At 34.4% G+C, this 24,964-nt stretch overlaps 1 protein-coding gene across 3 annotated transcripts in view; it reads right to left on the bottom strand.

The window, feature by feature from the left end:
* Positions 1-24,964, bottom strand: part of EXOC2 (exocyst complex component 2) — a 275,073-nt gene that overhangs the window by 90,918 nt on the left and 159,191 nt on the right. For all 3 annotated transcript variants that reach the window (XM_086706457.1, XM_086706459.1, XM_086706458.1), the window contains 3 exons: positions 24,337-24,398; positions 20,477-20,543; positions 16,005-16,121 (listed from right to left, as the gene is read on the bottom strand). In XM_086706457.1, the coding sequence (XP_086562583.1) occupies positions 16,005-16,121; positions 20,477-20,543; positions 24,337-24,398 (246 nt within the window). The remainder of the gene's footprint in view (positions 1-16,004; positions 16,122-20,476; positions 20,544-24,336; positions 24,399-24,964) is intronic.

The following is a 24,964-nucleotide window of genomic DNA, read 5'->3' as shown; positions in this document are numbered from 1 at the left end:
AAGACATCAGGTTTTGCATCCCAGCCAAATGCTTAGGAGGCATGGGCTTACTGTCTGCTACTCTCTGAGGGCTGCTTGAACAGCATGCTTCGAGATACCTGGTCTGTGGAGGAGAGACTGCGGTGTTGCCATTTCTCTCCCCATCACAAAGATGGTGGGGCTTCAGGGACCCCCAGTGGAGGTGGGACCTGCTTACACCCAACACTGCCCCTCCATGCCTGACAACTGCTTATCTACTGGAGGGAGACTGACACTCAGCAAACCAGACAGTCTGTCCTCCAGACCAGCACAGCCACTGGTCCCAGGCACCAACAGACAACTGTCCTGTGGTTTTCTATGTTAGCCTGGTTTCTTTTCCCCACCCTTTGCTTTTCTTTGCTTCTCTTTTCTTTTTCTTTCTACCCTCTTCTTGTTCTCCTTTGGAATCAGGCTCATAGTTTCTGATTTGAGTTTTGGTCAATTCTGTATATATGTTTATATATATATATATATATGTATATATACACACACACACACACACACACACACACACACACACACATTTATTTATTTATCTGTTCTGTTTGTTTACTCAGGCAATTCTACTTTATTTTTTTTACACTTTTCCTGTAGTTTTGGTCAATTCTGTATATGTGTTTATACACACACACACACACACACACACACACACATTTATTTATTTATTTATCTGTCTGTTTGTTTAATGAGGCAATTCTACTTTATTTTTTTTACACCTTTCCTGTAGTTTTGGTCAATTCTGTATATATGTTTATATATATATATATATATACACACACACATATATATATATACACACACATACATATACATATACATACACACACACACACACTTATTTATTTATTTATTTATTTATTTATTTATTTATTTATCTGTTTGTTTAATCAGGCAATTTTACTTTATTCTTTTTACACCTTTCCTGTAACTCCTCCCTTTATTTTCCTCTCTTTCTCTGGATTAAGCTTATAGCTTCTTTGATTCTCTGCTTGGTCTTTTTTTTTTTTCACTCCTTGCATTTTTCTCTTTGTATGGGATCAGGTTCCACCCCTGCTTTCCTTTTTTTCCAGGGTTATTTCAATGAACAACTCAAAGTACACCTAGTGAAAGGTCCAAACAATCCACCACTATGAGCAAGGAGAAGCTTTGCAGAGGACTGACCATTGGGAAAGAGCAGCCAAATACACAACAACAGAGTGCCCAGAACACACTCCAAAAACACTTCTTGAAGTTCCAGGCCCTGGTCAGTGTACGACTCCTTTTTAATATAATAGTACTAGCAGGCACAGGACACATTAACAATCTACTAAAACACGTAAAAGACAGAAACCTAGCCAAAATCACAAAATGGAAGAATTCTCAAAAGAAAATCCAAGAAGAAATGACAGGCAGAGAATTGCTCAAAAGAGATATAAACAATATATCTGAATAAGAATTTAGGGTAACAGTCATAAAAGACAGCAGACAATCTATTGCTGTAGAGATAAAAGACCTAAGAAATAGTAATGATCAATTAAGAAATGCTATAAATGAGATGGAAAATAAACTAGATACAGTCACAGTGAGGATGGAAGAATCAGAGAAGAGAATAGGTGAAATAGAAGATGAAATTGTAGAAAATGATGAAGCTGAAAAAAAGAGGGAAATGATATTACTAAATCACCAGGAGAGACTTAGAGAACTAAGTGATTCCATGAAACAAAACAATATCCACATCATAGGAGTTCCAGAAGAAGAAGAAGAGAGAGAAAGGAGCAGAAGGTTTATTTGAACAAATTATAGCTTCCCTTATCTGGGGTAGGACACAGGCATCCAAGTCCAAGAGGCACAAACAATTCTCTTCAAGATCAACAGAAACAGGTCAACACCATGACATATTATAATGAAACTAACAAAATACAAAGATAAAGAGAGAATTCTGAAAGAGGCTAGGGACAAACAGGCCTTAACGTACAAGAGTAGACACATAAGGGCAGTAGCAGACCTGTCTACTGAAACTTGGCAGGTCAAAAGGGAACGGTAGGAAATCATCAATGTGCTAAATAGGAAAAAGATGCAGCCAAGAATCCTTTATCCAGCACGGCTGTCTTTCAGAATAGAAGGAGAGATACAGGCTTTCCTAGACAAACCAAAGCTAAAGGAGTTCATGACCACTTAACAAGCCCTGCAGGAGATCCTAAGGGGGACTTTGTGAGTGGAAAGCAGCAAAGACTACAAAGGACAAGAAACATCACCACAAACAGGAAATCTACAGATAACACAATGACACTAAATCCATATCTTTCAATAATCACTCTGAACGTAAATGGACTAAATGCCCCAATCAAAAGACATAGGGTATCAGAATGGATAAAAAACAAGATCCATCTATGTGCTGCCTGCAAGACACTCATTTTAGCCATAAAGACACCTGAAGACTGAAAGTGAGGGGATGGAGAACCATCTATCGTGCCACTGAATGTCAAAAGAAAGCCAGAGTAGCCATACTTGTATCAGACAAACTAGATTTTGAAACAAAGACTGTAACAAGAGACGAAGGGCATTTTATCAAAATTAAGGGGTCTATCCTTCAAGAAGAGCTAACAATTGTAAATATTCATGCCCCCAATGTGGAAACACCCAAATATATAAATCAATTAATCACAAGCATAAATAAATGTATAGATAATAATACCGTGATTGTAGGGGACTTTAATAGTCCACTTCCAAGAGAGATCATCTAGGCAGAAAATCAACAAGGAAACAATGGCTTTGAATGGCACATTGAACAAGATGGACTTAACAAATATATTCAGAACTTTTCACCCCAAAGCATCAAACTACACATTCTCGAGTACACATGGAACATTCTCCAAAACAGATCACATACTAGGTCACAAAACAGCCCTCAACAAGTATAAAAGAATTGAGATCATACATGCATATTTTCAGATCACGACTCTATGAAACTTGAAATCAACCACAAAAAATTTAGACAGCTCCAAAATACATGGAGGTTAAGGAACATGCTAGTAAAGAATGAATGGATCAACCAGGAAATAAGAAGAAATTAAAAACTATATGGAAGCAAATGAAAATGAAAACACAACAGTCCAAACTCTTTGGGATGCAGCAAAGGCAGGACTAAGAGGAAAATATATTGAAATTCAGGCCTATCTCAAGAAGCAAGAAAGGTCACAAATACACAACCTAATCACAGCTAAAGGAGCTACAAAGGCAGCATCAAAGAAAGACCAAAGCCATCATAAAAGAGAAATAATAAAGATTAGAGCAGAAATAAACATAGAATCCAAAAAAACCAGTAAAACAGATCAATGAATCTAAGAGCTGGTTTTTTGAAAGAATAAACAAAATTGGTAACCCCCTAGCCAACTTCTCAAAAAGAAGAGAGGATCCAAATAGATAAAATCATGAATGAAAGAGGAGAGACCACAACCAACACCACAGAAATACAAATAATACTGTGAAAAATTATATGCCAACAAACCGGAAATGAACAAATTCCTAGACAATCACATACTAACAAAACTCAAGTGGGAAGAAATAGAAAATTTGAACAGACCCATAACCAACAAGGAAGTTGAATTGGTTATCAAAAATCTCACAACAAATAAGAGTTCTGGGCCAGATGGCTTCCCAGGGGAATTCTACCAGACATTTAAAGCACAGTTAATACCTATTCTCCTCAAACTGTTTCAAAAAATAGAAATGGAAGGAAAACTTCCAGACTCATACTATGAGACTAGCATCACCTTGATCCCAAACCAGATAAAGACCCCACTAAAAAGGAGAATTATAGGCCAATAACCCTGATGAACCTGGATGCAAAAATTCTGAACAAGATACGAGCAAATTGAATTCAACAGCATATTAAAAGAATTATTCACCATGATCAAGTGGGATTCATTCCTGGGATGCAGGGATGAATTGGATTTGTTGCAATCAAACAATGTGATACATCACATTAATATAAGAAAGGATAGGAACCATATGATCCTGTCAATAGATTCAGAAAAAGCATTTCACAAAATATAGCATCCTTTTTAAATAAAAACCCTCAAGAAAGTAGGGATAGAAGGAACATACCTTAACAACCTAAAAGCCACATATGAAAGGTCCATAGCTAATATCATCCTCAATGGAAAAAAAACTGACAGCTTCCCCCAACTTGATATCAGGAACATGACAGGGATGTCCACTCTCACCACTGATGTTCAACAAAGTGTTGGAAGTCCTAGTCTCAGCAATCAGACAATAAAACAAAATAAAAGGCATCCAAATTGTCAAAGAAGAAGTCAAACTTCCACTCTTCATGGATGACACGACACTCTACATGGAAAACCTGAAAGACTCCACCAAAAACCTGCTAGAGCTGATACATGAATTCAGCAAAGTCACAGGATACAAGACCAAGGTACAGAAATCGGTTACATTTCTTTACACCAATAAGGAAGCAATGAGAAGAAATATCAAGGAATTGATCCCATTTACAACTGCACCCCAAAAATATTTATATTTACATTTACAATTTACATTTACAATATTTACATTTACAATTGTACCATAAAATACATAGGAATAAACCTAACCAAGGAGGTAAAGTATCTGTATGCTGAAAACTATAGAATGCTTACGAAAGAAACTGAAGACACAAAGAAATGGAAAAACATTCCCTGCTCATGGACTGGAAGAACAAATATTGTTAAAGTGTCAATACTGGGGCACCTGGGTGGCTCAGTCGGTTGAGCGTCCGACTTTGGCTCAGGTCATGACCTTGCAGTCTGTGAGCTCGAGCCCCGCGTCTGGCTGTGTGCTGACAGGTCAGAGCCTGGAGCCTGCTTTGGAATCTGCGTCTCCCTCTCTCTCTGCCCCTCCCCCGCTCATGCTCTCTGTCTCTCTCTCTCTGTCAAAAATAAATAAACATTAAAAAAAAAGTTTTTAAATGTCAATACTACCCAAAGCAATCTACATATTCAATGTAATCCAATCAAAATAGCACCAGCATTCTTCACAGAGCTAGAATAAGCAATCCTAAAATTTGTATGGAACCACAAAAGACCCCGAATAGTCAAAGAAATGTTGGAAAAGGAAAACCAGAGCAGGAGGCATCACAATCCCAGACTTTAACCTGTTTAGAAAGCTGTAATCATCCAGACAGTATGGTACACACACAGACCCATGGAATAGAATAGAGAACCCAGAAATGGACCCACAACTTTATGGCCAACTAATCTCTGACAAAGCAGAAAAGAGTATTCAAAGGAAAAAAGACAGTCTTTTGAGCAAATGGTGCTGGGAGAACTGGATAGCATCGTGCAGAAAAATGAAACTGGACCACTTTCTTACACCATACACAAAAATAAACTCAAAATGGATGAAAGACTTAGATGTGAGACAGGAAACCATCAAAATCCTACAGGAGAAAACAGGCAGCAACCTCTTTGATCTCAGCCAGAGCAACTTCTTAATTGACATGTCTCCAAAGGCAAGGGAAATAAAAGCAAAAATGAACTATTGGGATCTCATCAAGATAAAAACTTCTGCAAAGCAAAGGAAACAATCAACAAAACTAAAAGGCAATGATGGAATGGGAGAAGATATTTAGCAAATGACATATCGGATAAACAGTTAATATCCAAAATCTATAAAGAACTTATTAAACTTAACATCCGGAAAACAAATAATCCAGTGAAGAAATGGGCACAAAACATTAATAGACACTTTTCCAAAGAAGACATCCACTGGCAAACAAACACATGAAAAGATGCTCAACATTGCTCATCATCAGGGAAATACAAATTAAAACCACACTGAGATACCACCTCACAATCTTCAGAGTGGCTAAAATTAACAACTCAGGAAACAACAGGTGTTGGCAATGATGCAGAGAAAGGGGAACCCTCTTGAACTGCTGGTGGGAATGCAAACTGGTACAGCCATTCTGGAAAACAGTGTGGAGGTTCCTCCAAAAATTAAAAATCAAATTACCCCATGACTGAGCAATTGCACTACTGGGTATTTAGCCAAAGGATACAGGAGTGCTGATTCGGAAGGGCACCTGCACCCCAATGTTTATAGCAGGCTGTTGACAATAGTCAAATTATGGAAAGAGCCTAAATGTCCATCAACTGATGAAGGAATAAAGAAGGTGTGGTATATATATATACAATGGAATCCTACTCGGCTGTGAAAAAGAATGAAATCTTGCCATTTGCAACAACATGGATGGAACTGGAGGTTATGCTAAGTGAAATAAGTCAGGCACAGAAAGACAAATATATGATTTCACTCACATGTGGAATTTAAGAAACACAACAGATGAACATAGGGGAAGGGAAAGAAAAATAAGATAAAAACAGAGAGGGAGGCAAACCGTAAGAGACTCTTAAATATAGAGAGCAAACTGAGGGTTGGTGGGAGTGGGAAGGAGGTGAAAATGGGTGATGGGCACTGAGGAGGGCGTGTGTTGCGATAAGCACTGGGTGTTGTATGTTAGTGATGAATCATAGGAATCTACTCCTGAAGCCAAGACTACACTACTTGGCAACTAAATTAGCTAACTTGGCAATAAATATAAAATAATAACAATAATAGTAATAAAATAAAAAATAAAAATAAAAACATTTTTTGCTAAAAATGCTTCTTAAAAAGTATGTTTCTGAGAAAGAAAATATAATTTTTAAAAAGTTATTTTCATTTCAAAGACAACAGAAAGGATACATTGACCTGAACAATCTTTAAAGAAATAAAATTATCAAACTATAATTAGAACATCTATCCAAGTGAATCTGGATGACTAGGTTCAGTCAAAGTAATATACTTTAAAATTTTTTTACAAATGGATGATGGCTGTACAAATAGCAAAATGGCATTACTTTATGTTATTGAACCATAATTGTCAAATATGGACAAAATAAATGCCAATAACTGCTTCTTAAAAATAAACACTTAATCTCTGGTTGAGGCGGCACTATGAAAACAAATTTGAAAAAAGAACCAAGATAAAACAGGATATACTGTCACCCTGAAATAGAAGAACAGATGATGTCTCTAGGACTCAGGAAGAGCTATCGTTCCTTGCTTCCTTCACATTTCATTGTGATTCTAACCTGGTGACTTACTACTTATCTTCATCATTCCTAAAACTAATTTTTCTGTGAATTTTTTTATAATCAAGTTAGCCGTCTTACATCCCATTGTTGAGGCTTCACTTAAATGCTCCAATCTTCTTCTCCTTAATAGGATAGTCTTTTACTTGACAATAGACTATTTTATTTGGTCACCTACAAAGAACGATCTAAGGGGCATGGGAAATAACTTTACTGCTACTACCTCCTACCCTGATGTTTGATATCAAACCATTCTAGAATAAGTTAATCATTTTCCTTTACTTAATAACTTCCAAAGAATTTCTGGAAATGAAAACAACTGAAATAAAATGTGAATAGACAGCAAATTTCAACAAGATTATATACAAATGAAGAAAAAGTCAATGAGAAGAGAAAGCTGAAGCAATTATTCCTAATCATTACAGAGAATTAAAGATGGGGGCAGGGGGAATGAAAGAATAATGTAAGAGACATGGAGAACAGAGTGAGAAGGTCTAACATATATCTAATAGGAGATCTTGAAGGAGAGAAAAGAGTGAATAGGAAAGAATAAATATTAAAAGAGGTAACAGCTGACAAATTTCCAGAACTAATTAAAAGTATCAGAGACAAAGGAAAAAAGACAAACAAAACATATCAAGAGACACATAATAGTGGAACTATGAACTATTAGAGATAAAATTTAAAAAAATCTAGAAAGTAGCTAAAGAAAGACTTTACTATATCTCTCTAAGTAAATGACAAATTATAGACCAAAACACACAAAAGGAATGAATACAGAAGACAGAACAACATAATTCACAAACTTCATCTAATAGACATATATGAATGTGGTATTCAAAACTGAAAGATATAATCTCTTCAAGCAAGGGAGAATATTTAAGAAAACTCAAGTTTCAATAAAGTTAACAACATGACATTCTCTGAACTCAGCATGATTAAGTTAGAAATCTCTAACAAAGAGAAAACTATTTCCCATTATGGAAACTAATTGCTGCCTACTCCCCCCACCCCCACCACCAAAATTTTTTGGAAATTTAAAATCATGCTTCTATATATGTGGGTCAAAGAAAGACTCAAAATTAGAAGATATGACAGAACAACTAAAATATCTTATGTTAATATGTGGCAAACAGCTAAAGTGATAGTCTGGAATGTTTATATTAAAAGGTAGAACAGTTTGGAATCAATGAGCTACATAAATAAAACAAGCTAAGGGCTCAAGTTACTGTGACAGAAAACAAGGACATAAAGAGAGATTAGTAAAGCTAAAATTTGGTTCTTGAGAAGACTCTAATAAAGTAAAAAGACTGAAAATACTAGGTCTAAAAAGGGTCACAGTCTTAGGTGCAGCTAAAATTGAAATAAGATGAAATAATCATAAAATAGTTTTATGTCAATAAATTTAGAAATTTAGGCAAAATGGACAAAGTCCAAAACAAAACAAAACAACATAGGTCACCACAACTAACAAGAAGAAACAGAAAATTCGAATGTTTTTTTTAACCACTGAAGAAATTGAACCAGTCATTAAAAACCATCTCACAAAGGCTTTACCACAGAGTTCTTGTAAATATTCAAAGAACAAAAAATTCCAATGTTACATAAACTCAGAGGAAGAAAAAAGGGATATACTCTTTATTTTACAAATTAGCATAAGCTACATATAGCAACATGGATAAATCACAAAAATAATAGAGTAGAAAAAGCAACTCATTGAAAAATAGATACCATACAATCCCATTTATGCTATTTAAAAGTCAGAAACAGGTAACATTAAACAAGGTATTGTTTAGAAACCACAAAATGCAAAAGTGACTGTCCATAAGGGAGACAGGATGATGCATATATGCAAAGCATGAAGGGTCCTGAGAATATGTTCCATTTTTCATCTCAGCGATGGATGCACTTGTTCATTTTATTTTTCTTTTTTTAAATTTTTTTTAACGTTTTATTTATTTTTGAGACAGACAGAGACAGAGCATGAACGGGGGAGGGTCAGAGAGAGAGAGGGAGACACAGAATCCGAAACAGGCTCCAGGCTCTGAGCTGTCAGCACAGAGCCCGACGCGGGGCTTGAACTCACGAACTGCGAGATCATGACCTGAGCCGCAGTTGGACGTTTAACCGACTGAGCCACCCAGGAGCCCCCATTTTATTTTTCTTATATCTCACACCTACAAAAGATCCAGTCTTTTGTACACATAAAATATGCAATATAAAAAATATATGAAAAAAATTAAATCTATTAAGGAAGTACACCAACATTAACCTAATAGTAATGTAATGTGTTAAAATGTTATTCTAGGGTTACAAACAAAGCATCATAAGAATAAAGAAGAGGATTTGATCCATTTGGCAGTTTGGGAGAATGCATAAGTAGTCTTTCCACAGGATGGAACACCTGTATCTGAGACAGGTTTTGAAGGATGATCAAGATTTTGTCTAGTTGTGGTTGAGGAAAAGACATTCCAGACCAACAGAACAATACAGGCTATAGGTATATATTCTTAAAATAGAACCTGGTAAAAGCTGATGTTGAATGAATGTTAGTTGAAGGAATGAATGAGCCGAAAAAAATAATATGAAATGCTCAAGGAAAGATGAGTGGCTAGAAATCTCTAACAAAGAGAAAATTAATTCCCAGAGTAGAAACTAACTGCTCTCCACCCCTCCCAATTTGGAAATTGGGTATTGTGCTAGATTTTAGGTACTGGAATACAGGAGATGAATGGCATGAGAGAAAGAGGTAAGAGGGGCCAGATTAAAACAATAGGAACAGCAGCCTAAGGAGTTTATGTTTTACTTCTCAGTCAATGAGGAGATGAACATAAGGCAAGGATGAAGAACAATATAATCAGATCTGTATTTCTGAAAACCCATCCAAGAAAGTCCATAGATAATGAGTTAAAGAGTGAAATTTAGAGCATAAGCAAAGCACTTAGAAGGTAGCTTTCCGCAACAGCACAATGATCAGATGATGAAAAAGAGCTGGTTGTGGACAGAAGAACAAATGAAGGAGGTAGAGACAGATTTGGATGATGGTTGAGTCAAGAACAATTCCCAAGACTCTGGCTTGCTGACTCAATGACTACTAAGGCAGAAAACACATAAAGAAAAGCTGATCTGGAGGAAGAAAGAGGAATAAGTTTTTGGTTTGGGTAAGTTGATCTGAAATCGCAGTGGCAACTTTAGTGATGATGTCTGACAGGAAACAGATCTGCAGCCTAGGAATGAAATGCAAGCTAAAGATATAGATTGGGTAGGAATGCAAGCTGATGTAGCCACTCTGGAAAACAGTATGGAGGTTCCTCAAAAAACTAAAAATAGAACTACCCTATGACCCAGCAATTGCACTAGTAGGCATTTATCTACGGGATACAGGTGTGCTGTTTTGAAGGGACGCATGCACCCCCATGTTTATAGCAGCACTATCAACAATAGCCAAAGTATGGAAAGAGCCCAAATGTCCATCGATGGATGAATGGATAAAGAAGATGTGGTATATATATACAATGGAGTATTACTCAGCAATCAAAATGAATGAAATTTTACTTGCAACTATATGGATGGAACTGGAGGGTATTATGCTAAGCGAAATTAGCCAGAGAAAGACAAAAATCATATGACTTCACTCATATGAGGACTTTAAGAGACAAAACAGATGAACATAAGGGAAGGGAAACAAAAATAATATGAACACAGGGAGGGAGACAAAACAGAAGAGACTCATAAATATGGAAAACAAACTGAGGGTTACTGGAGGGGTTGTGGGAGGGGGGATGGGCTAAATGGTTAAGGAATCTACTCCTGAAATCATTGTTGCACTATATGCTAATTTGGATGTAAATTTTAAAAAATAAAATAAAAAAAGATATACATTTGGGACTCATGGGCATCAATGATAAATGAAGTGGTGGAAATAAATGAGCTCTAAGGAAAAGGTACAGAGTGTGAAGAGGAAACAAGCACAAGCCAAGAGAACAGAAACAGTACAGGAATAATGAAAGATAACTGTTTAGGTTGTTGAATTGTACCTGCTCAGGTTCAAGGTTTTTGATTTAGGACCCCACACCCTATCCAACTGATGACCAACGGTCTTACTTATTGCCAACTTTCCAAAGAGACTTAGTCTTTCTCTCATCTCCAAAGCAACTACTTCTATGTGAAATCTAATATCCTTCCTTGCTTTGGAAAAGCTTTTCTGATTTACTTTCTGTATTGGGGAAGCAATATTTTACTTTATAAATTACGAGGTTCTTGTGTCATTACTATTATCTCTTTATGTCTGTTTCATTTTTCCCTTACCATTTATAAAAGAACTTGAGGCAGTTAAATAAGGTCAAAAATCACCTTTCGTATGTAGTAGACAGGGACACATCTGATCAACTTATAATTCCTGTCTCTAATCTATTAATTTACAACTAACTTATTATATAAAAATAGCCTCTAAACAAAACTTAGCAGGAGAAGAAATGAGAGAAATAAAATATAAAGAGATAATATAATGAGGACACAAAACTATAGTCATTCACAAAATATACTGAATTCAAATGGCTTCAATGAAACTTGAGAATTATATAAAATTAAGCTAAAAAATAATCAAATATATAAAATATGGTATGTATGGTTCAAGTGATACAAAAATCTTTAAAACTGATTGCTGTATGTAAAGGATCTTTCTAGACATGTGAACAAAAGAAGCTGCCCTCTCCCCACCCACCATGTCAGAATTTCTGAAAGAGATTTAGGTGCATGAAATAAAACATCATTCAAGAATTTAATGCCAAAAAAAAAAAAAAAGAATTTAATGCCCAACTTGTTTAATGACTACAGTCCCAAGTCAGTCAAAAATCTGCAACTATACAAACTCTAAATTAGAAGTTCACTTTTTAAAGACTGGAACAGGTTAAAATAGCATTTTATGTAAGAAAAAAAATTCTTTGGAATTATGTAATTACAGCTACCACAATTATGTGCTAAAAGTTTATTAACCATATAGTTCTGGTCGTCTGTTCTCAGAGGTCTCAAGAGTTAATGACTTACAGCAAATTTGGTTTGAAAAACTCTGTATTTCCTTAACCTTGTAAGTATGTTTGTTTGCTTGTTTATTTAATTTTTTTTAAATGTTTATTTATTTTTGAGAGAGAGAGAGAGAGAGTGTGTGTGTGAGCAGGCGAGGGGAAGAGAGAAGCAGACACATAATCGAAGCAGGCTCCAGGCTCTGAGCTGTCAGCACAGAGCCCAATGCGGGGCTCGAACCCACGAACCGTGAGATCATGACCTGAGCTGAAGTCAGAGACTCAACAGACTGAGCCACCCAGGAGTCCCTGTAAGTACCTTTAAAATGAACTCTACTAGAATATCAACAATGAACACATCAAAAAGTGTTAAACTACCAAATAGGGAAAGCATGCAAATTAAAATACCATGAAAGAGTATTTTTATCTATCAAATGAAAATATTAGCATCAGCAATGATGACCAAAATGTGATAAAACCAGCTGCTGAAAAGCAACCTGGCAATATTTACCAAGGGTCTTTGGAGCTCTAATTCTACTTCTAGGAATCAGTTTTGAGAAAGTAATAAAACATGTCATCAAAGATTATCTTTACCTCTCAGTCACAACAATAAAAATAACCTTAAGGTTCCCACTAGGAAACAATTTAAAAAAAAAAATGGTACATCCACATTAACTATCATAAGACACAAAACTCACATCTACCTATTTAATAAAGGTCTTCACAACAGAATAGTCAACAGAAAAAGATATATTCAATACAAACTGAATTCAGAAAAATGTTTCATATTTTATTATATATACACATATAGGTATATGGTATATATAAAGTGCTGCTTACTATTACTAGATATACTAAAACACAACAGTGTTTATCTTGGGGTATTATAGATAATTAATTTTTTTAGACTTTTCAGTATATATTTTTAAAAAATGTTTATTTATTTTGGGAGAGAGAGCATGCACATGCAAGCGGGGGAGGGGCAGAGAGAGAGACAGAGAGAGAGAGGCAGAGACATGGAAAGGGAGAGGGAGAGGGAGAGGGAGAGGGAGAGGGAGAGGGAGAGGGAGAGGGAGAGGGAGAGGGAGAATCTTAAGCAGGCTTCACTCTCAGCACAGAGTCCAACATGGGGCTTGATCCCACAACCTCAAGATTATGATCTGAGACAAAATCAAGAGTCAGACACTCAATTGACTGAGCCACCCAGGTGCACCAGTATTTCTCCTTGCTAAAAATAATGATTGCTCTTACTTTTATAAGCAGGAGAAAATGTATGCCTGGGAAAACACATTTTCAAGGCTTACAATAAAGCAAAATGGAATTGGCAATGCAAATGGAAGTGCATGCAAATGACAAGACACTCACTGCTGGAACTTGCCATTTGGGATCCAACAGCACAAAGTCCATTTAAGGCTTATAATAGGGCTTATTTTAAAAGAGGTAACCTGTAGGACGAGTTTGATACACTGATCTGATGAATTACCATTTAATGTTGTTTCATAAAGTCCAAAACAATATACATTAGCCAACTGACTTCATGTCCTATTTGGTTTATTTTCATGGGAACAATTTTGTTTTTTATTTTAAGATGTATGGTACTGGACCAGAAAGCATTCTGGATTCAGAATTAGAATACTTAATTTTAGGTTCTGCTTTGCCCTGCTACTTACAGGTCAAGTCATGAACATCTCTAAGCATATTTCCATATGAAAAAAAAACAGAGTTAATAATATTTTCCTTAATTACTTCACAGAGTTATTTGCACTAAAAAAATGTCTATATGAAATCATTCCAGTTTTAAATGATCATTGATCATTAAATTTTAACTCCTGAAACATATAGTTATTAGTGTACTGTTTCTATATTAAAATTAATTCCGCTTTTGAAGAGGAGGATCAAGATGAAGGGAATTAACAACTGGACATTTTCACACTTCTACTTGTAGAAGTACTAATAAGAAAGCAGAAGGAAATATGCCTAGAAGACCCTCAGTAAACCACCAATCCTTTCTGGAAGGAGATCTGAGAGAATGTCTAATGTCTTGTGATACTAAATTAGAAGTCCATAATGCACTGTTATTTCCAAGAGCAGAAACAGAGTGACAACATGGATAACAAACTATTTGTGTAAACAATGTGCCCCATAGTTTCGCTGGGATCTTTGCCTCTAGAGTTGTCATTTGAGAAGGGAACTATGTAAAACAATGGAACTTGGCAGTGTTTTTCCATTAATGCAAGAAATATATTTTACTTGGTTGGCATCATGAAATTAATGGATTCACTCATAATAAACAAAATCAGTACATCTACTATCATCTAAATCTAGTTTACTGCCTATTCATTTAATATACAATTAATGATTTCAAAGTATTCAATGTCAATGTTTAAAAAAAATCCTAATTCTGAGTGTGAAATATAGCCCATCATTTAGCCTAAGCTGTACCCCCAGATCCAATAACATATTACCTTGATTTCAAAATAATATCAAGACTAGGAAGGATATCAAAGGCATGTCAATTTCATTCTATTTCTTTATTACACAAGCTGAAGCAACAATTACTACTCATAACTTTGTAAAAACCTAAAGAAAACCAAGCTTACTGCTTCTGTTATATGCAAGTCCTAATCATTTTATGTGTTTTTAAATGATCAAAAAACTGTTCAATAAATATATTTGTGTCACTATTGTTACTGCACAAAAGCAAAGTGCCCACTTTCTACAAATACTAATTCTTTACTGCAAGAGAGCATCTTGCAATTCTCAACACAAAAATTTCTGGAAATAAACTGAACATTTGACCCTATAGCCTTAAGTCACAACATTTCTCATCAGGATGATTAATCTTTACAAAAAGGCAGGAAAACAAGACAGAGCCACCCACTTTGACATTTTCATTCTTTGAAGAAAAAAAAAATCCATTTCTAGTTCACAAAATGGAACTATCACTTATAAAAAGCATGCAATCCATCACAAGTACTTTTTGATTATAAGATTAACAAGATCATTATCTTTCTTATTTTTTGCACCGAGAAAACTGTAAAAATGGTTCTTCGTTTTACTTAGAAATCTGATAAATCTTTGCCCAAGAACCAACCAACCTTTAATAACAAGGTTCCTTCATTTTTTTCCTTTTCTGCTTACTTGAAAAATATCAACAACAAAGTATAATATCCAAAAAAAAAAAAAAACCCTATTCCATGGATTTATACAGGACTCATTTTTGTCCGACTTTGCTACATCCATGGATTGGAGAGTAGAAAGCATGTTATTTTTCAGGTAAGTTATTAAGCATCCTAAAGCAGTTGTAAGCCAGGCTCGTGTTGTGTGTATCTGTGTCTGTGTGTGTCTCTGTGCTTGTGCACCTGTACCCATGCTTAAGTAGTAAAAAGCAAAAGCATCACTGTGGTCATTTGGAAAGGGGGAAAGGAAGAAGAAGTGTGCATAAGCAGGAAAAGGTTTTTCTGCAGGCTCAGGGAGTTTGCTGTTGGCTCTAAAGTAAAAGCTTTAACCTAAAAGGAGACAAATATGAGATGATTCTTAAAGATTTCGGTTTGAAACCTTTCTTTCCTATTTCCTTCCCTTACTTTGATCAGGTTAGGTGGGAAGTAAATCAGTTTTCACCTTGAGAAAGCTCTGATCTAGAGGAAAGAAGAGAATATTAACAATTCAAGGTGAGTTTTAAGGACAGGAATCATTCAAAGTCAGGGTGGAGTGAAGATGGGGAAGGAATATGGATGTGGGGAGGATCAGGAGAGAAAAGTTTAGGAAAACCAAAAGAGAAAGGGTGCTAGGAAAATAGTTTGGAAACTAAATTGATAAAGCCACCAACTTGTTCAATTTAACATAATTTATTTACCTGTGTTATTTTTTCTATTCCCTGGAAGTTGTGCTTTTCAAAATGTTCTGCTATATTTAGGAAGGTGTGACGTTCTAGGTAGCAGCAGTTACTTAGGACTATCAAAAGTCTCTGTTCCTAAAAGCAAAACAAATATTTAGAAAATTATCTTCATAGTAACAAATTGAGAGTTAACACTTATTAAATTTAATTATACTCTCTTATAATTCAATAATGTAATTACAATGTCAATATTCAATGTTTTACTTTCCATGGTTCCTTCTTTCCCAATAATAACATAAAGAAAAACAATACAATTCTATGATTCTACTAACTGCTTGTTATTACATAATACACTAAAGAGTCAAATAATGCTGCCTTTGAAATTTAATAGCTATATGGAAAAACAGTTAGCTAGTAAGCTGTTGTTCTTATGAAAGGGGTTCTGCTTTGTTGGTTATTCTACCTAATATTTTTTGCACCAAAAAATGCTATAAAAAGGGGTATTTTAAAATAATTGCATAAACTCATAGAAAATAATTTACAAATTTTTCATAAAATGCATAACTCATAGAAAATAATTTACAAATTTTTCATAACTTGAGAGAGAATTGCAATGCTATCCATACGATGGGCTCCTTCGAAAAACTGGGCCTTCACAGATGTTTTTATGTAGAACAGTTTCCCTCCTATGGGGAGTGATGGGACAGGAGCTAGGAACTCTCCCACAGTAACAGTCATGAAGAGGGCTAAAACCTCATATTCTATACTCTCCAGGGTTCTAGCCACTTTAAGGTAATTTCTTATCAAAATTACCAGACCTCAAGGCTGATGAATAAACATCACTTTACAATTCAGAAGAACTATTTTTGTAAACAAAATTCCAGGAATGGCATTTGTCACTGCTGTTATGGCTCACCAAGAACACTTTCCCATGCTCCCTCAGTGTCAGAGCATTCTCTAGAACAATTTTGAGTAATTTAGAGCCTTGATTGAAGATCCCTTAACTAAACACTAAGGCAAAAGTACTTTTCCAGGAAAAATTTTCAGCCATATTTTACTTACTGTTTTGTCTATAACTCATGTTAAAGTCAATATAATAAATGTGAGGAAAAAACAATATAATAGATACGGAAAATAAATATATCCTTGTTTTTTGAGGTATATTCTGAACTCAAATGTCAAGCATAGCTATATCTCCCAATAATTTCATTTAGCTCCATCAAAAATTTTAAAACTTTCTAGATTTCTTTATTTAAAATATTACTATATTGCTAGCTGAATTTGGCCTATTCAACAAATGTAACTGAAGGGCAAGGAGTTATTAAATGCCTTCAAAGAAATGAAAGGTTGTTAGTGGTCTTGAATGAATCTGTGGATGGGAAATAAATTATAAAACAAGGAAAACAGGGTTATGGTATATATACCACTCCTCCACATTTTGTGAATAAATGGCAAGTAAGAACCAGAAAGAATGTAGTAAACAGACCTGCATAGGCACTCAGGCCACACTTGGGGAGGGGTATATTCCCTCTTGCCCCATACCTGGTGTTACCATTATGGGGTCCTCATAAAGAACATGAAATAAAGTAAGCGTAAAGTTTCATCAGCTGCTCTAAACATGCTTTGCTCTGCAAAAATCTCAACTGGTTTTTCAGTTATAAGATCAATCCTCAATTACCTTTCCCTTCAAGAGTCTTCCCCCCAAATATTAGCCTTATCTAATAGACCCCTAAGCCTGCCACATCTTCTTTGCCTGGTTAATTAACTCTCTTAATTTTTCTCTTTGTAATTTGCATGGTTCTTCCCCCAAAATGGAAAAATGATTTGAGTGATTTGAAGTCTTACTCTTGATAAGCGTTTTTTTCTTCTCAAATCTAACCAATCATAAGAAGTGAAAGTGGGAGGAACTGAACACAAATAATCAAATTCTTAAACTTGGATGACAAATTAAAAGCTTATTAACAATTTAGATGAATATGTAGGTTTGAAAATAACAACTCAACCTATCAAAGATAGTACTTGCTAATTAGGCTATGGCTTTATGTATTATTTCAATTATTTTTCAAAGAATCTCTCAGATGTAGGCATTACCATCCCAATTTTGTCCAGTAGAAAATTAGACAACCTCAATGACATGTTCAAGATTCTTCAGTTAGTAAAAAGACCAGGCAAACCTAAACCTCTTCCTTACCATAACTGCTTCTCTGCTGGATAACAGAACAAGACCCTAAGAAGATCTTGATAATCTGTACCAAATCTAATGAGAGATCATCCAAATGTAGCAAAACAGGAACTGAATTTGGTACCAAATGAATAATTTTAGGGAGCAAAATGGGAGCGACAAGGCTCTTGATTAGCAGAATCAAGTATGAAACACCTGGAGTTTGGCTGACAGTAAACTCAATAGGAGTCAATAGAGGTGTTAACATAAGGTGTAGTTCTGGCTGCTTCCCAGTTACCAGGGTCACATCAGAGTCCTATACTCCACCCTTGAAAAAGGACAGAAATAGACTAATAGGAAAACCACTGCCATATTAACTAGGAAATGCCTAAATGATTTAGGGTCTTAACCAAGAAAAAGGAAGATTCCAAGCCTACACAACAACTGTTTTCAAACACTGGAAAGATTGTCATGTAGAAATTAGGCTTGTTCTAAAGGACAGAGAAAAAAGCACAGCTGGCCCAATAACTCACAAGGCCCTTCTCAATTTAGCTCTTTCCTCCAGCCTGTGTCCTTCTCTAGTCTTCTTTCTATGTTCACAGTGGAAAAAATGGTTTAAACTCACTACATCAACTTCCTCAGCTCCTACTGGATCTTGACCCAGGGCATACAGATGGCCCATTAGCAATCCACTGATATGTTTCCTCTACAGTCACACATGACCAACTAACTGTCAAGCCCACAAGACTCTAGTTTTCATTTGACCCCACCTAATCCTCCATCAGTCTGCAATACTGTTAAATATTCTTTGGTTAAACACGCTTTTCTATCTTTCTCAAGAACACTGCTCCATCTGGATTTTCTTCTTTTTCTCTATTATTCTTTTTCAGAAAACTTTGAGGCTCTCTGCTTTTGGCCATCTCATAAATACTAGTATGTCCCAAATTATTTTTATATATTATATTAATTTTATACATTTGGCCCTCCTCTCATTCTACTAGTAGTTTTCACAGTATACTCATCCACTCCCAGGTCTTATCTTGCTTATACAGTTGACCCTTGAACAACACAGGTTTGAACTGCAGTGGTCCACTTACATGCAAATTTTTTTCGAGGTAAACACAGCACAGTATTATAAAGTAATTTTCTCTTCCTTATGATTTTATTAACATTTTTTTCTCTAGCTTATTTTATTGTAATACAGCATATAGTAATAACACAAAATATGTGTTAATTGACTGTTATTGCTAAGATTTTTACTCAACAGTAACTATTTGTAGTTAAGTTTTAGGGAAGTCAAAAGTTATACATGGATTTTCGATTGAACAGGGCATTGGTGTCCCTAATCCCCATATGTTCAAGGTAAATTACTAATTCACAAATCTGTATCTAGATTTCTCTCTTGGGGTCCAGGCAAGTATATCTAATCACCCACTAAATATCTCTCCTTGAATGTAACTCATTCAGTACATCTGGTCCCAAACAAAATTTTTAATCTCTCCTAATATAACAAATTTCTTATTTAGTAATTCACACTTATAGTGTGGAATGAGTGAATGAATGAATGAATAAATAAATAAATATAGTGTTTGTGGGAATGATATAGGGCAGGAAATTTTGGTCATATGTTTTCTTTATGAGAGATACACATACATATATACATATACACAGCCACATCCTTCAAGCAAATGACAAACCAGAGGGGGTTATTTTTTTTAAGATGGATGGGTTTAGAATTGAAAAAAAAAAAAAAAATAGATGGGTTTGGATTTCAAGACCTGAATTTATACATATAATAAAGTATGTGTGTGAATCATCCCTAAATACATATATATGTTGAAAACCAATCTAAGTGTGTGTGTGTATGTATGTGTATATATATACACACACATATATATATAAAAGGTAGTATAATTTTGTTTTTGCTATGGAACTTTATGTTCAAATGAAATACTATTAGAAACTATTAGGAATCAGAGCTTCTCTGATTAAAGGGGAAGAGTATGGGGAAATGGGCCCTTTTCTTCTGCTTCCTCTGCAGCTTTCACACACCAGGGAACCACTAGGGCATGTATTTTCACAGTCACAAACCTGCATGATGCAGGAGTAGATGGAATTACTTAAGTTACAACTTTGGCTAAAGAGTTTTAAAGTGTGGAATACATATAAAATTATATTTTTACTAAAATTTTCACAAAAAACCAGCCCCAAAGTATAGAGCAATATATTATAGCAGTTATACAATAGCAATCAAAGTAATTTAGGCTGATTTGTAAGTCATTATATAGTTTTAAAATATGTTTAGCTTTCTATTTATCATCTTACTTACAGAAGTCAAACTGAAGTCTTCATGGATACTTCCAAACAAATCAGGAGAAGAAACGTCAACAGAAAGACTAAATACAAAAACAAGTAAGAGAACAGTGACAATTAAAGTACTAAAATTAAAAATGTTAATATAATGTTATATGCTTATTACACCTCAGTTAAAAAATGCAATAAACCCTATGTAAATTTGACTTTAAAATCTTGGTCAAAAATCTCATAACTCTGTTTTTTATATTAAACAATTAACAGCTCAAAGTAGACACTATAGGCTATCTATTAACAGAGGCCATATGACATTTGCTTTTGGATCTTCCCAATACTCAGTTAAATTTTTTAAAAATCACCAAAGGGGAAAATACCAAATAGTTTAGTTTTTAGGTATAGACTAAATTAATTGAAATGTTTTTGCCTATCAGAATCTCCAGAGGGCTTTTTCAAGCTCATTTTCATAGTAAATCACTTATAGGTGAGTTCAGTTAGGAAATTAGTTAATAACCAACAAGTGACCAGATATACAAAATTGCAGGGAAGGATATACTATAAATCTACTGATTAGTTGATATAATAGAATCATAATAAACACTTCAGTGAAAATTCTTTTCTTTAAACCTAACCAATGGATTTTAGATTCATATGGAACACTAAATAGATGAAAATAATAAATAATATCTTAACAGAAGCAATAAAAGGGTACCAATCTTAAAAATAATAAAAAATGAACTAAAGAACATTAAAATAACACAAACTGGTATAAAACATATATGAATGAATGGAACAGAAAATACAGTTAAGAAATATATAGAGAACCCTAAAGACTTCACCAAAACAACTAAAATTAATAAATACTTTAGTGAAATCATAGGATATAAAACCAATGTGCAGAAATCCGTTGCATTTCTATACATCAATAATGAAGCAGCAGAAAGACAAATTAAGAAAAAAATCCCATTTACAACTGCACCAAAAATAATAAAATACCTAGGAATAAACTAACCAAACAGGTGAAAGATCTGCACTTTGAAAACTAAAACAATGATGAAAGAAACTGAAGATGACACAAAGAAATGGAAAGATATTCCATGTTCATGGATTGGAAAAACAAATACTGTTAAAATGCCTATGCTACCCAAAGCAATCTACACATAATGCAATCGTTATTAAAATACCAATAGCATTTTTCAGAGCTAGAACAAACAATCCTAAAATTTGTACAGAAGCACAAAAGATCCCAATTAGCCAAAGCATTCTTGAAAAAGAAAAGCATTGCTGGAGGCATCACAATTCTAGACTTAAAGTTATACTACAAAGCTGCAGTGATCAAAACAGTTATGGTACTGGCACAAAAACAGACACATAGATCAATGAAACAGAATAAAAAACCCAGAAATAAATCCACACTATATGGTTAAGGCAAGAATAACCAATGGGAAAAGGACAGCCTTTTCAATAAATGGTGTTGGGAAAACTGGACAGCCACATTCAAAACAATGAAACAACTGCTTTCTTACACCATACACAAAAATAAATTCAAAATGTATGAAAGCCCTAAATGTGAGACTTGAAACTTTAAATCCTAGAAGAGAACACAGGTAGTAACCTCTTTGACATTGATCATAGCAACTTTTTCTAGATAACTTCCCTGATGCAAAGGAAACACAAACAAAAATAAACTATTGGACTATATCAAAATAAAAAGCTTCTGCACCCCAAAGGAAACACTCAACAAAACACTCAACAAAAGGCAACCTATGGAATGAGAGAAGGTATTTACAAATGACATATCCAAAAAAAGGTTAGTTTCCAAAAATTATAAAGAACTCTAAAACTCAACACCCAAAGAACAAATAATCCAATTTAAAAATAGGCAGAAGGGTGCCAGGGTGGCTCAGTCAGTTAAGTGTCCAACTCTTGATTTCAGCTCAGGTCATGATCTCACGGTTTGTGAGTTTTAGCCCCATGTCAGGCTCTGCTCAGAGCATGGAGCCTGCTTGGGATTCAATCTCTCTCTGCTCCTCTCCCATCTCAAAATAAATACATAAACATTTTTTAAAAATAGGCAGAGGACATGAAAAGACATTTCTCCAAAGAAGACATCCAGATGACCAACAGACACATGAAAAGATGTTCATCACAAATCATCAGGGAAATGCAAATCAAAACTACAATGAGATATCACCTCACACCTGTCAGAATGGCTAAAATCAACAATACAAGAAACAAAAGGTGTTGGCGAGGGTGTGGAGAAAAAGGAACGCTTATGTAGTATTAGTGGGTATCCAAATTGGTGCAGCCACCCTGGTGCAGCCACTCTGGAAAACAGTATAGAAGTTCCTCAAAAAGTTAAAAATAGAACTACACTATGATCCAGCAGTTGCACTACTGGGTCTTTCCCCAAAGGATACAAAAGTACTGATTCCAAGGGACACATACACTGTGATATTTATGGCAGTTTTATCAACAATAGCCAAATTATGGAAAGAGTCCAAATGTCTATCAACTAATTAATGGATAAAGAAGATGTAGTATATATGCAAAGGATTATTCCTCAGCCATAAAAAAAAAAAAAAAAAAAGGAATGAAATCTTGCCATTTGCAGCAAGGTTGATAAAGCTAGAGAGTATTAAGCTAAGCAAAATAAGTCAGTCAGAGAAAGACAAATACATGATGATTTCACTCATATGTGGAATTTAAGAAACAAAACAAAGAGAAAAAGAGAAAGCATGAGAAAGAGACAAACCAAGAAACAGACTCTTAATTTTAGAGAGCCGATGGTTACCACAGAGGAGAGAGTAAAGGGACAGGTTAAATAGGTGATAGAATTAAGGAGTGCACTTGTGATGAGCACCATGGGATATATGGAATTATACTGCACACCTGAAACTAATGTAACACTGTATGTTAACTATACTGGAATTTAAAATAAAATAAAATAAATAAAAAGTTCAGAAATATATTGCACTATTTAGTAGAATTCAATGGTGTCTGAAACAGAAATTGCAACAAAATAATACGGAAAGAAAGACTTATTAATCAACAATATCAGCAAACTGATTAACAATACAAGTTCTTGGTGGATTATGTTAAATATATAAAATCAAATCACAGAAAAACTAGAAGAGTTAAGTATTTATTAGGTCTCAGAGAAGTAGTAGTATTATATACCTAAAGGCAAAAACCAATACCAAGAAAATCACAAAAATGGAAAACTTCTGAAATTATCAATTACAGATATAAGAGGCATCTATTTCAGTATTTAACCTTAGGTGCAGAAAAGTTACACGTGTCAAATACATTCAGGTATCATTCAGATAAAATAGATTTCTGAAAGACCCTATAGAACATTATAAAATAATTATTACCAGAATTCATAAATATTAACAATCAAAATGTGTTCTTCTGGAGCTCAAATAACTAAGCCCGACCCTGACTTAATTCTACTAGCAAAATTAGTCTTTAACAAAAGTATTGCTAAATCTCTAACACCAGAATTCTAAAGGTTATCAACTAGGAGTTATATAATTTTCATTCTTATTATTTATAAAACTTGTTCCTTTCAATAATTAGTAAGCTAATAAGGTGTTCAGGTTGCTCAACATGTCTCTAGTAATACTAATTGAGTTCAGAAGATAAATCATATAAAAAATATAGGTCAAATATATAAAAATATGATTTTTTTTTATTATTTTTTTTTAATATATGAAATTTATTGTCAAATTGGTTTCCATACAACACCCAGTGCTCATCCCAACATACGCAATCTATCTCTTCCATTGCCTTAGGATATAAGATCACATATAAAACATTATTCTGTATTTTTAATCTTCCTAAATACATCAATGAGGTTAGTGTTAGTTTACTTACTGTGTAGTATCTACATCTGCATCAGGCTTAGTGCTCAACTGTTCCAGACAGTATATAAAAATCTAAGTCAAAAATAAGAAGTTTCAGTGGCATGAACTCTTAGATACTGATATATTTGGACATTAAAAGTAATTTTATGTAAATAAAAAACCAGAAATATATATACTGTGTTATATATGTATGTATGCATGTATATCTCCCAGAAGTGATAGAATATATATCCTATATAACTGTTTATGTATGCTCTGGGTATATATATGACAATGTATATAACATAAGTGATGGTCAATTAAAAGCATCTGTGTTTTTCTCTGACTATAAAATCTTGAATATATTTTAGGAAAAAGACCTTTTCCTTCCTCTCATCCACTCAGTCACGTGCTCAACTTTATTAATGTCCTGACTAAGCGCTGGTTCCAATCAAAGAATTTCATACTCTAGATACAGTATAAACAACTATCACATCATTGTATTTGTGCTCTAAGAGAAATAAATGTAAAGTACAATGAGAACACAAAAAAAGCAAGTATAATATAAAGGGGTATTGCTAGAATAAGTTGGAATTAACCATACCTTGAACTTTATTTTTGTTACCTTACTTCCTATAAACTATTATGGACTCAGATAA

The sequence above is a fragment of the Puma concolor genome, chromosome B2, assembly GCF_028749965.1.
Source record: "Puma concolor isolate L17-30 chromosome B2, mPumCon1.1.hap2, whole genome shotgun sequence".
Classification (NCBI taxonomy): Eukaryota; Metazoa; Chordata; class Mammalia; order Carnivora; family Felidae; genus Puma; species Puma concolor.
This window is presented reverse-complemented; position numbering and strand designations above follow the sequence as displayed.